We start from the raw sequence: 12,926 nt of genomic DNA on the forward strand, positions 1-12,926 counted from the left end.
CGCTTTAGTCTCAACCCCTTCCGACCGCACTCTCCCAAGTATGGCTCCCAGCCAAACTTCCCTGGGAAACAGATACGCACCTAGGGGGAGATCAGGCTGTTAACCCAGGGCCATCATCCAAAGATAAAGCCCACTGCTTCAAAAGCAGAGAGGGAACAAAAGAAGATAATGCAAGATGTGGAAGACTCATGGTCCTTGCTACAAATTATTCAAATTAGAAGCGCTTAAGACTACTGTTGTTCAAAAAATTACTTAAGACATAGACCGATAATTGGTTTGACCAATATTTACTTGTGTGCTTAAATGGTTCTTTAATAGTAGGTCAATAAACAACACAATGTCATGCACCTCTAAAGAATAACACTCAAGGACACCTTTACAACACTGTGTATTCGTCACAAAACAGTGCAGTCAGTAATAGTTTAAATAATTACTTTTATAAATGACTCAAAACATGCAGGACTATAAAACTTTGCCTCTATTAAATACATGAATATTTAAACTGCTAAAATGTGATTGTGACATTTAATTATTTTTACAATGTATACTGGTTTTATTTTAGTGCACTCTTTAGATATAGCATTAAATGCAAACCCTTCTTCTACAAATCTGATTTTTTGGTTTTACAGTCATTAATAAAAGAACTAAAAAAAACTGAATTAGTTGATCTCTAAAGAGATGATCCCTTTTTACTGCATGCCCTCCCTGGTGATTCTGACTCACGATACTTTGACTGAAACCGTGTTGGATGTGATTTTGTGCCAGATCTCAGTAGCGTGGGTGGAGAAAAGTGGATCTCCGTTCTCCTCCAGGCATGAGATCTGAATCACACTTCCCAAACCCACTTAAAACGCACCCACACTCATTGAGAAGGATATTGCGCTGTAAAAATTATGCATTTTTTTGTTATTTTTCAGTAGCTGAGGCTGTTGAAATGGACAGAAGGTTGGCAAGAGTTTCTTTTCTTTCCCGCTGTTTTTAACACTCATGCACAGATTTATGCAGTTTCCCTTAAAGTAAAAAAAAAATGATAATTTACCATGGTAACCAGTTTTTCGGCAAACATCATAGTTACTATGGCTTATTGTTTATTCTGGAAACATCTTAAATTGCTTTCATAACATACCATAAAATGTTTTTTTTTTTTTTTTTTTTTGCTGTAATAGCAGTAACAATAAAAGGAGCAACGAAGATATTTTGGTGCAAACTATGGTCACCATGGTACATTTTTATAAGGTTTACAAAGATAAAACACCAGAAAAAAAAAAAAGGGGGATTCTGGCCATGCACTCAAGCTCAGAGAACTTTCCAAATTAAAATGAACAAACATATGAATAAATGAAAAACAAGGATATGACACAAATGTGGGACCTGACTGCAAGTTTATTTTTATATTACACTTTTAAAAACATGTATAAAATTGGTCCGGCTTCAGAAACAAGGCACGCAATGTCTTGGTTCACGATCTCAGTGTTTGTATCAAGCATTCCCTATATAAAACCATCCAAATTACTGAGGTTAAAATTCAGAGCAGCAAGACAACCATGCAAATAAACTTGTGTGATGCAGACTGGATGCTTTAATAGTAGGTCTCCCTCTCCACCCAACCTATGACAAAAATATAAAATTCAAATTAGCTCAGCAGGACGTTTGCATGCATGTAAACTCTGTATAGTCTTGACATTCAATTTGGTAAAAAAAAAAAAATAATAAAAAAAACAACCAACCAAAAAAAAAAAAAAAAAACCTTGAGCTGTTTATCTAGGCATAATATAAAGTCAAACACTAGGTTCTATCATGTGTTCTTCACTGAGAAGCAATCCCAGCATGCATTACAATGTGGGGAATAAAATATATCCAAGATGGCGGATACACTTGAAAGAAATCTTAAAATTATTAAAAATACTTATTCAAAATGTATAAATACTACTAGATCATTGTTTGTTCTAAATATAATTGACTCTATAGTCAATATTTATGTTAGCATTTTTGTATCATATTGTTACCTATGTAGAAAAGTCAGCTCACTAGGTTTTGGAACACAAGATTTGCAACATTATGCAAAAAAAAAAAAAAAAAAAAAAAAAAACCTTCATTGTTATGAGGGATGGTGCAATTAAATCTTTGCTTACCTCCTGGGCTGCGTCGGATGATAAGTTTCCGGATTTCATCATAAATAAAGATGAGGAGTGAGTAGGGGAAGGCGCAGAACCACCAGTTTGGTCTGGAAAAGAAATTGTACCAAAATTAATCACACCTGTTCTAGACAGCTGTTTGATATTTATTACATTAGCAAATTTTCCCAGTAAACTCTCCTAACAAAATATATTTCTCCTAAAAAAAGTCATCAGTCATGCTCAACCTTTTCTTTAAATAAATTAAACAGTAAAGCCACTATGGCAATGTTTTTACATATTGTGTTTGCATAAACTCATGTGATGCAATGGAAATATAACATTTAAAAAAAGAAAAACAAATTATACACATTACAAACAATTTACACTGAAATATGTTCAGCATTTTTCTTAAATGACAGCAAAACAGTTAAAAGGGCAAGACTTACTTCAGTGGGTACATTCTGAGGGCAACATCCATGCCTGGGCAGTAGGACAGGAAAGCTGCAAGAGCTGTTTCTTCAAACAGTCCAAAGATTAGAATCTTATTCCTGTAAAGAACAGAAAACAGAACAGTTATCCCTGATTGGAGAGATTTAACTTAGGTCAAATTATTGGCCATTTACTTACTTCATTCCTTGCTGGAAGACAGAGTTTCTTCTGGTCTTGCAGATGATCAGATCAGCCCACTGTACAATTACAATACTGGTGAAGAAGGCTGTGTGGCATGTGAACTCCACAATCTTCCTCTGCTCATATGTCTGTGATGACCAAGAACAAGACATTCAGATAAGGTGGTGAAAAAAAAAAGGGAACAATTATATGCTCACACTGGATGACTGAAAACACTCACCCATTGCTGGCCATAACTGTCTTCCAGGTCGTTGACATATCTGTCATCCCAAAGCACTCGAATGCCCAGCAATGTCGATGGCAGGAAGCCATTTTCAGCCAAGATGACAAAATATGTGAAGAACCCGGCCAGAGCTTGAATCATACCTGTGAAGCAATGAGATTCAATCACCCAACTCCACTTTACGCAATTGGTGGTAGAGAAGTCGAGCAGAAGAAAGCCTGCAGAATTTTATGCTGTGAAGTATCTGAGACCCTTACCGATCTGACCGTAGGCTATGCTAATGAGTCTCTCGTTCACAAGTTTGTCTGTTTTGGGGTTTCTGGGTTGACGTTTCATGATGTCACTCTCTGCAGCTTCATAGGCCAATGAAATGGCAGGAACCGAGGATAAGAGGACAAGAACGTTTATGCAAGAGCATGACAGTTAATTATAGTAAACATAAGTGATAACCAATTAAGTGGTAAATTACTAGTCAAGTGCAGTGCTTACCATGTCAGTACCCAGGTCAATGCAAAGAATGGTGACGGTACCCAAAGGTAGAGGGATGTTGGCAATGATGAAGAGGAGGAAGGGGGTGATCTCAGGGATGTTACTGGTCAGGGTGTAGGCAATGGACTTCTTCAAGTTATCAAAAATCAGACGGCCTAAAGTGGAAGACAAGCTTGAGGAGCAGGTCTCAAAGTAACCTACAGAATTCTTCAGTCAGTGAAGTTCCCAATAACATGTCTTACCTTCTTCTACTCCAGTGACAATTGAGGCAAAGTTGTCGTCCAGAAGGATCATGTCAGCAGCCTGTTTGGATACATCGGATCCAGCGATACCCATAGCCACACCAATGTCAGCTTTCTTCAGAGCAGGAGAATCATTGACTCCATCACCAGTTACAGCTACAATGGCACCCTGTTTGCAAACACAAATGGATCTTACATCATGTTGTGGCACGCCTAAGTTCTTGCCCTAACCAGCTACAATTGCATCAACACATTTGGTCAATAATTTGGTTTCTGCTATAACTTTATATGTTCCAATTCAGTGTATACAAAAGTTACTTCTGGCATTGAATCAACCAGGTAAAGTACTTACCTCTTATCTTATCAAAATGACCTGGTGAAGTTTTGATTGATCCGAGATCGTAAAGACTACTAACCTGTCTTTGGCAGCCTTCAACGATAATCAGCTTCTGCTGAGGAGAGGTTCTGGCAAACACAATTTCTGTGTGGTGTTTCAAGACATCATCTAATTGCTCTGGGGAAAGATCCTTCAGGTCACCACCATGGATCACACAAGCCTTGGCATCCCTTCAAAGAACATTAAAAGAAATGAAAAACTGGATGCAATAGATATCCAGCCAGAAACATCCAAACTGAGGAGGAATCATCCCCTACCTTGGGTTGACCTCATTAATAGGAATGTTCAAGCGAGCAGCAATATCTTCAACGGTCTCGTTGCCCTCAGAAATGATACCTACTCCCTTGGCAATGGCCTTGGCTGTAATTGGATGATCACCAGTAACCATGATAACCTAGAAGAGAGATTTTACATTAGAATTTAATGTGTTTTGGTTGTTTCTTAAAAACGACTAGCAGTTATTCGTATGACTACGAAGTACCTTGATTCCAGCACTTCTACATTTGCCCACAGCATCTGGTACAGCAGCACGAGGAGGATCAATCATGGACATAAGGCCAATGAAGCACAAGTTCTCTGTGGGGAAGTTCACCTCTTCTGAATCAAACTGGAAGTCCTCAGGAAACTGGTCATCAGGAAGGTTGAAGTGGCAGAAACCTGTGGAAAAACAAGATGTTGATGGAAAGTGCAGAATGGAAACAGTTTAGAAATACAATTTAAAATTCAACATTACCCAGCACTCTTTCTCCAAGGCCACCAAGTTCCAAGTAGGCATTTTGGAAGGCGTCTTTCATCTCATCATCAAGCGGCTGCTCTTTTCCTTGGATTAAAATAGAGCTGCACCTGTCCAGGATCCTCTCAGGAGCACCTTTCATTACTAGCAGGTGTGTGGTTTCAGTTTTATTGCTATTGGGGTTCTTATGGATGGAGAGCTGAAAAGGTCCATAAACAGAATATGTTTGAACATCTGAATTTCATCCAAAGACTTGGCCAAAGCAGGAGGTGGTTTTACCTGGTATTTGTTAGTGGAGTTGAACGGGATCTCTGCACACTTGGTGTATTGGTTTCTCATCTCTTTAACCGACCCACAGCAGAGCTCTATACACTTCAGCAGGGCAGATTCTGAGGCGTCACCAGCCACGTCTCTCTGTGAGAAGAAACAGAAAAGCATAAGAACAAGGAACGGTCTGAAAAAAACAGGATTGAAAAACACGGCTACATTTTAAAACAGCTTAGATGTTCCATGAAATGCAAGGCAATTTGAGGTAACTGTCCAACAAATTACTCCCATTACAAAACAAAAGTCAGAGTGAGCAAAAATCTAGGAAACTCAAGGGGCTCAAAGAGGCAAACAGCCAAACTAAACAAGCAGACAAACATGGCTAGCATGTAGTAAACAACCTCGAGATGGCATCAGTAACATGCAAAGACTACCTTGTCAGACTTTGCAAGGACTTGTAAATCTTTTGACAGACTTTCACGAAGCATCAACACACACCTTAAGAATTGGGAGGTTTTCTTGCTCTGCAAGGAAGACTGCACGGTTGCAGAGGCCGGCAACACGTGCGAGGGCAGCCCAAGTAGCAGAGCTCCTGTCGAATGAGGTTCCACTCTGGTTCTCTGTGGTGTCTGCTTCATGAATCTGGTTGTCAAACCACATGTGAGCGACGGTCATTCGGTTCTGGGTCAAAGTTCCGGTCTTGTCAGAGCAGATTGTGGAGGTTGAGCCAAGAGTCTCCACAGCTTCAAGATTCTTCACCAGGCAGTTCTTCTTTGCCATACGTTTGGCAGTCAGAGTCAAACACACCTGGAAAGTACAAGAGAGAGCTCTATCTATATTTGAGATTACAATTAATCCAAATTGTAACAATTATTCTGAAACTTACAGTAACAGTAGCCAGGAGACCCTCCGGCACATTAGCAACAATGATACCAATAAGGAAGATGACAGCTTCCAACCAAGAGTAACCAAGGATCAGGGAGAGAACGAAGAAAGACACACCCAGGAAGACAGCAACACCAGTGATGATGTGAATAAAGTGCTCAATCTCAATAGAGATGGGAGTTCGACCAACTTCAAGACCAGAAGCAAGAGTGGCGATACGACCCATGACAGTACGGTCACCAGTGTTGATGACGACACCTCTGGCAGTGCCTGTAAGCAAAACAAATAGCAATGAAATCAACTTTAATGGACGCAAATTGAACTTCCACAAGAATTTGTTTTTGTACCCTCAACACAGTTGGTAGAGAAGAATGCAATGTTCCTGGTTTCCAGTGGGTTATCATTGGAGAAATCAGGAGCGCGAGTCTGGGGCTCAGATTCTCCAGTGAGGGAGGAGTTGTCCACCTGGAAAGGACAAGATCTTTTGTGAATCCTTGTAGACAAGGAATATGCCATTGGAGAAGGCTTTTTCACCATGATTTATGGAAATGGCATTTCACCTTGCATCCATGAGCAGAAATGATACGCAGATCAGCGGGAATTCTGTCACCACCTTTGACTTCCACAAGATCTCCAACCACAACTTCTTCAGCATTGATATTCTTCTTCTCACCATTCCGGATAACCAAGGCTTGCTATGTGACAAAGTGGAAATTCAATTAACATCACACAGAAAAATAAACAGACCCTGATATTACACACACACACACAGATAGATAGATAGATAGACAGAGAGAGAAGTACCTGAGGGACAAGGTTCTTGAAAGAGTCCATGATCTTGGAGCTCTTGGCCTCTTGATAGTATGAGAAACATCCAGTGATCATCACGACAGCAGAGAGTACAATACCCAGATACAACTGCACAGGTCAATGGAGGAGATGTTAGGGATACTGCTAAAACAACATGATCTCAAAAGACAAACCCTTAAGAAACACTAAAAGGGATTTCTTCTTACGTTATCATTGGCAGGTTCCTCCTCGTAGGCTGCCTGGATGCCGTAGGCAAGAAAACAAAGAATGGCTCCAATCCACAGGAGAGTTGAGAATCCTCCAAAGAGCTGCTTACAGAACTTCACCCATTCTGGGGTTGTTGGAGGTGGAGTCAATGCATTGGGTCCATCACGTGCCAAAATTTCCTTAGCACGATCGTTTGTCAATCCCTGGGGAAAGTGATAGGTTAGATCAGTGGTTCTCAAACCTGTCCTGGAGTACCTGTCTCCCTCATCTTTCACACCTGATTCAACTCATAAGCTCATTAGTGGAGACTGCAAGACCTTAAGTGGGTGTGTCAGATATAGGGAGACATACAAAATGTGCAGTGCTGGGATACTTCATGGAGAGGTTTAAGAATTTAGATAATGAGGATCCAAACTGAGAGCTTTATGCCATTACACTTCCAAAACAGAGTCTCAATTGTCTAATAATTTCATATTTAATACAGAAACAGACTTACCATAGTTAAATCAGTGCTGTATTTCTGGGTGAGTTCATCCAGGGACAGTTTATGATCATCCTACAATAGCGCAAAAAAGAACATTGTACCATCTCATCAAATACCAATGGAATTGTTGTGTGATTTGTTTTGCCAAAAGGTGTTTTAAAGAACTAAACTGACTCACCAAGTCCACCTCTTTTTTGAGTTCATCCATATCTTTATCCTTCTCTTTCTTGCCCTTGGGCTTTGACTTCTTGCCCCCCTGCTCTGAGGTGGCTGCCAGCTCATATTGTTCTCGTCCTTCCTGTGGTGGAGCAAGCAAAGAACCACCATTAAATCTTTTGTGCACAATCTAACAATAACATTTTTCTTAGAATGCAAACTGAGAGCTCACAATAATTTGCAAAATGAATTCAGAAATTGCAACTTTGTAATTTTTAACTGGTTACATTCATTGTCGGGTGTTGGTTTAAAAAGACTTGTAAATGCAGAATGAAGTGGTATTAATCCAATTTATGAGTGCAAAAGTTGCATATAAAAGTGTAAAATATTAGCAAAAGTTAACAGAGTGCATATTGCATGATCCCTATAGAGAGTAATTAACATTTAACTTGAAAAGTAATTAACTTAGTAACCTCTACTACTGTTAAGCATCAGTTCTTATCACAACTAAATTCTGTGAATACGTGAAAAGGTGACTCATTGCCTCACAAGCATGGAAGCTGTTAAATAAATCACTTATGTATAGAGCATTTGATTGTTTGCATTTGAACCAATTTGGTCATTTAAGTCAGTTTAGCAATCAACAGGCTCTTTGTTTGAAAAATGATGCGTCAAGTGATCAAATCTACAATTGTAATTTTTACAATTTACTGAAAAGAGAAAAGCACCGTAGCACAACAGATGAGCATAAAAAAGTTAAAGCCTACATATTTTCGTAAAATTTCTAACACTAACACTTTTCTGACAAAATTTCTAAAGTTCTTGTTTCTTGTGACATCAACATTCAATTAACATAAAATGACAGATTATATCATTTTGATCTGCCATTTGTTACTACAGAAAACAACAGTTTAAAAAACTTTTTTCAACAGCTCTGATGACTTCAGATCATCTTACAAAGAAACAAGATATTTAATGCAGCATCATTTTTTTTTTGCAGGTCTATCCATGTCCTGATATAAATCTGCAAGTACACTGGATTGGTTGTTTTCTGTACATGAAAGCAACAGATTGATGAAAGTGACCAGAAACAAAGAGCTCGACACCTGTAGTGCCCAACTGAACATGACACCTTACTTTAAGCACTCTTTCACGTCTGCATATGCTGGTTTACTTAAACGCTTAGTCTTCACATCTAATATGCATATAAGCACTTTTAACATTTTCCACTCACGTGCAAGATGTCACAAGGATGAAAAAGTGAGTCAGACGGGGGAAGAGAAATCAACCATAGCAAATCCTACACATTCACATTTGTGGAGAGAATATTCTAGATATCAAATTTTTAAAAATCCTGTTCTTCCAAGTCTTTATCTTGCACATGAGCCAAAATCGGTTCGCTCGAGCATATCATTCCTCTCATACTGGGACTTTGCCCTGTTGCCATTGGAAAAAAAGCCACACCTCTAGGCCCGTGAATGAACAGTAGAGGGTGAAAAGAAAACATGGTGTACAAACTCCTCCACACCAGTCACAGGGCAATTAGTGCTGAACTACAGCTTTTTATAAGCTCACTGCAGTTTAAGAGCACAGACAGAAAATGAACAAAAGCGTACAGTGGGGACCAAAAGTGAAATTGCTTCTAGTTTGCATTTAATTTACACAATCGGACATTAAAAATTATATTATTAGCATAACAATGAAGGAGAAAAAGGAGAATTATGAAAAAATGGTGAATGTCTTGCACATTCATGAACAAAGTCTGATGATTGTTTTCTCCAGCATGATTTTAGATTTTCCAAAGAGCATCTTGAGCTTCAGTGGAAGAAAATCTGACCATCTGAAAGTCACATGATCAGCAACACTCATTTACTTACATTTGACTAATCACCTAAAGATATTATTTTCAAAATCCTAAAAGCGACAAATTTACAACATGGTCTGATACATTTGGACCCTACTGCATTTCTAAAATGTTCAAATAAACATCCAAGCATTTTGGAAAGCTGTCGCCATTGGTGGTGGGAAAGCAGCAACTGCATGGAGGTAAATGCATGTTACTATCTCATAGTTCACTGCACCAAAAAAGGTAAGGGGGCCCTGAGACACCCTTCGGGGTCAGTGAGGAGGAGTGGTCAGCCTCTGTCAGATGGGATTGTCAATGACGAAAGGTCTCACTGACACATAGTGAGTGATGAATGGAAAGAATGTTAAACTCTTCTGAGATGGAGAGAAATTCTTAGCTTATATACACACTCGGGGGAGCGAGAATACAGCTGTGGTCAACACCTGATGCCAGTCCTAAAACACACAATAAACTAACATTTTCGTATGAAAAAAAGGTTTAATGGATAGGCAAACATTACTCTAAATATAATCAGATTTGTATCCCCTTCAAAGTCTACGCTTGCTAGCAATGGGTATTACCATGGTAAACGGTATTATCAGTATACAATGTATAAGAATATCGTAATTGGATGGTATTACCATGTATGCCATCATGGTAATTCCATAGTACTTCAAAAGGTACAAATTCTGCATTAAACTAGCAAACAGTTCATTTAGATTCTTATTTGATAACGCTCCAGAAAAATTCTAAATTGTAAAAGATGTTATTTCATATCAGTCTCTTGCATGCAACACAACAGCAACCCTGTGTATGCAGAGGCCAGACATCTGCCCCACTGCGGTGGGATTTGATGGGGCTGGGGGCGTAGCTCAATGCACCAAACCTACAGCAAACATGCGGATGGCTGTTTGCTCTCCATCACATGCTATACCCTGGGACTGAATACATAATTCACATTTACAATGGTGCTCAGAGCCTCACATTAGGGAGTGGCATTCAGCTCTTACACAATGCCACTGCATGCTGGAATTATATTAGGAGTTAATGAACCCTACACGAAGCAAATCATAAGATTATGACTGAATGTGAAAGGAGAAATGAAAGGAAACGTAATTAAAATCTAAGCATATCATGCAAACAATGGGACATTTTTCAGTTACTTCCAGAATACAATGTAATTAAGATTGATGTCCATAATTCTGGATTGCGGGACACAAAGACGTGTTTTCATAGCAGGTGAACGCTGTCTCCGTCAGTGCCCGCGTTTAAGTGAAGCCTTTATTAAACTAACTCAGCCTGCTCCACTTAATAGAAGCAGATAACGACGACAAACAGACGTGATGATCACTATAGTCCTCAAACCGAGACAACTTTATTGTCAGACTAACGTTACACCCTAAAATTTGACATGGTTTACTTCGCGTTACGTACAGTCATAACAAACATAACATGAACCAACTCCATTAAATAAATGACAACTAAATAAATTATTTTACATTAAATTGTTAAAGCACGCGTATTTTTTTCTTTAAAGGTTTTTTTTTTATTTTTATTTTTTAATCGATGTAGCTTGTGGTAGCAAGAGTTAACGGTTTATCTTCTTATCTCAGTGTTTAAACTGACTAATAGTTCACGCGTTTAGAGTTTAACGTTAAATGTAATAGCTATTATACAGTCAAACGTTACATCTCGAGACTTTCGTATCAAGAAGCATACGGTTTGCGGATTTAAGATGATTTAACTCAGCCTACATTTACGTTACAGTGTTTAAGACAAAATTGCGGATCATTTCAAAATATGCGTCTCGTTCAATATTTTAAAGGGGACATTAGACTCTGTGGTGTAGCGTTAGTGGATGTATGTCAACAATGTGAAATGAACAGTTTATCTTGGAGGTTTTACACCAAATATTAAAGTAACGTTCAGCGCGTCGTTCTTTTCGAGGTTTACGCGGTTCGGTAGTTAACGTTAGCGATGTATCTGGAGGTTTCGTCACACTCAGAAACACGTTGTCGTGCCAACCTATAAATGTGTTGTCGTGCTAGTTAAAGAACTTGAAGATTTTTCTAAGAGCTGCTAAACATTAGGAGAATTCAGAACGATTATCTTGTAGCATACACGATTACTTCAGTTTTATAATGTAAAACTCCCGACACTGACTATATCTGCTTCGACAAACAGGCCGTACTTCAACACGGCCACAGAGGAAGTTTGCGTGTCTGCTACATTCCTGAAATCTGTGTAGAGAACGAAGAACGTCTTAAAAGAAGAGTTTGAATTTCTTTTAAAGCCACAGTCTTAAAACCTGTTGCTCCATCGGAGAAGACAGACTTCATATGGTTTAGGTTAACCCTTGCGCGCATTTCATTCATTTAAACGAACTAATTTGAATATTAAAACTGCGGAAGTCTCATACTCCGGGAAGCCATTTGGAAACAACTATTTGCCAAAACATTAGTTTCGGTCACTTTAAAACCATCTGTTTAAACATAGAAACAATATTGCAAATTCCTAGACAGCCTTCAAGAATTAAACATCCACACTTACTCCTCGTCCCATTTTGCTTCTTTTGATTAAAAACGACCACCTGGCTTTTCAAAAAAAAAAAAAAAATCCAAGGTTTTTTTTTTTTTAAAAAAAACAACAAATTAAAAGTCCCCAATCCCGTTTCCTTTCTTTTTCGGGGGCTTTTTTCCCCCTTGGTCACCGCTAGCCGCTTCTTTCCACCCGGACACGCACGCAAGCCGCGTTACAGACAGTCTGAGCATTCAAAGCTTATATATAGTGGGGTTTTCACTGTGACGTCTGCCCGGATTGTCATGGTAACGCGGAAGAAAAGGGGCGTGGTCTGAATGGAAGACGAGCGGGGGGCTGGGGGATCGTGTCAGACTTTCACCTCTGAACTTTGATCGTTTTCAATAATGTATCGCTTTTCCATATCAGTGCCGATTCACTTTTTGATTGAGCTTATCTCTGTTCAATTGCTGGTTGAGAAACCCTCTTGAAAGTTAATATGCTGTTAGAAAATCCGGTTTAATCTTGTAGCTGTGTTTGAGAACATGGTTTCAAGCTGGTCATTAACCAGTTGGTGGTGGTCCAGTTGGTAGCTGGTTTACTGCTGGTCTGCCATCGTGTACCAGCTAATGACCATCTTAAATAATCTAGAAACCAGTTCAGCTGTGATCTTCCAGTGTTGAACTGTATCCTTAAGAGCACAGACATACTATGGTTGCATGGAATAACCTGATTAAATTTTTAGAAATTATTAAACTATTAAAGTGTTCTTGTGATTTCTACATCTGGTATGTGCTTGAAAAGCAAACTTAAGCATGTTCAAGTTATGTTGACTTAGCCTACTTTTTTTTTTCATGGTCTAATAACCAAAATATTTTTCAGTATTAGTTTTGTAATAAAAATAGCCAATTCAAACTTTTATG

At 38.8% G+C, this 12,926-nt stretch overlaps 1 protein-coding gene across 1 annotated transcript; it reads right to left on the minus strand.

Annotated features, from left to right (window-relative positions):
* Positions 1–1,365: 1,365 nt before the first annotated feature.
* On the minus strand, positions 1,366–12,249 carry LOC109060286 (sodium/potassium-transporting ATPase subunit alpha-1-like). The gene is made up of 22 exons (XM_042746368.1): positions 12,037–12,249; positions 7,663–7,782; positions 7,497–7,556; positions 7,000–7,203; positions 6,788–6,901; positions 6,544–6,678; positions 6,331–6,448; positions 5,985–6,253; positions 5,597–5,905; positions 5,111–5,245; positions 4,832–5,030; positions 4,580–4,755; positions 4,356–4,492; positions 4,118–4,268; positions 3,702–3,870; positions 3,461–3,614; positions 3,228–3,352; positions 2,968–3,113; positions 2,745–2,875; positions 2,564–2,665; positions 2,133–2,224; positions 1,366–1,608 (listed from the first exon to the last, which is right to left on the minus strand). Exons 1-22 carry the CDS (start codon positions 12,046–12,048, stop codon positions 1,580–1,582), a joined length of 3,087 nt encoding a protein of 1,028 aa, XP_042602302.1. The 5' UTR covers positions 12,049–12,249; the 3' UTR covers positions 1,366–1,579.
* Between the last annotated feature and the right edge of the window lie 677 nt (positions 12,250–12,926).

Source organism: Cyprinus carpio, chromosome A1 (assembly GCF_018340385.1).
Source record: "Cyprinus carpio isolate SPL01 chromosome A1, ASM1834038v1, whole genome shotgun sequence".
Taxonomy (NCBI): Eukaryota; Metazoa; Chordata; class Actinopteri; order Cypriniformes; family Cyprinidae; genus Cyprinus; species Cyprinus carpio.

Coding starts and splice junctions, on each gene's coding strand:
- LOC109060286 (XM_042746368.1), bottom strand. Junction 2,876..2,967: donor ACAGTTATGGCCAGCAATGG/GTGAGTGTTTTC, acceptor TGGTCATCACAG/ACATATGAGCAGAGGAAGAT. Junction 2,666..2,744: donor GTCTTCCAGCAAGGAATGAA/GTAAGTAAATGG, acceptor TGTTCTTTACAG/GAATAAGATTCTAATCTTTG.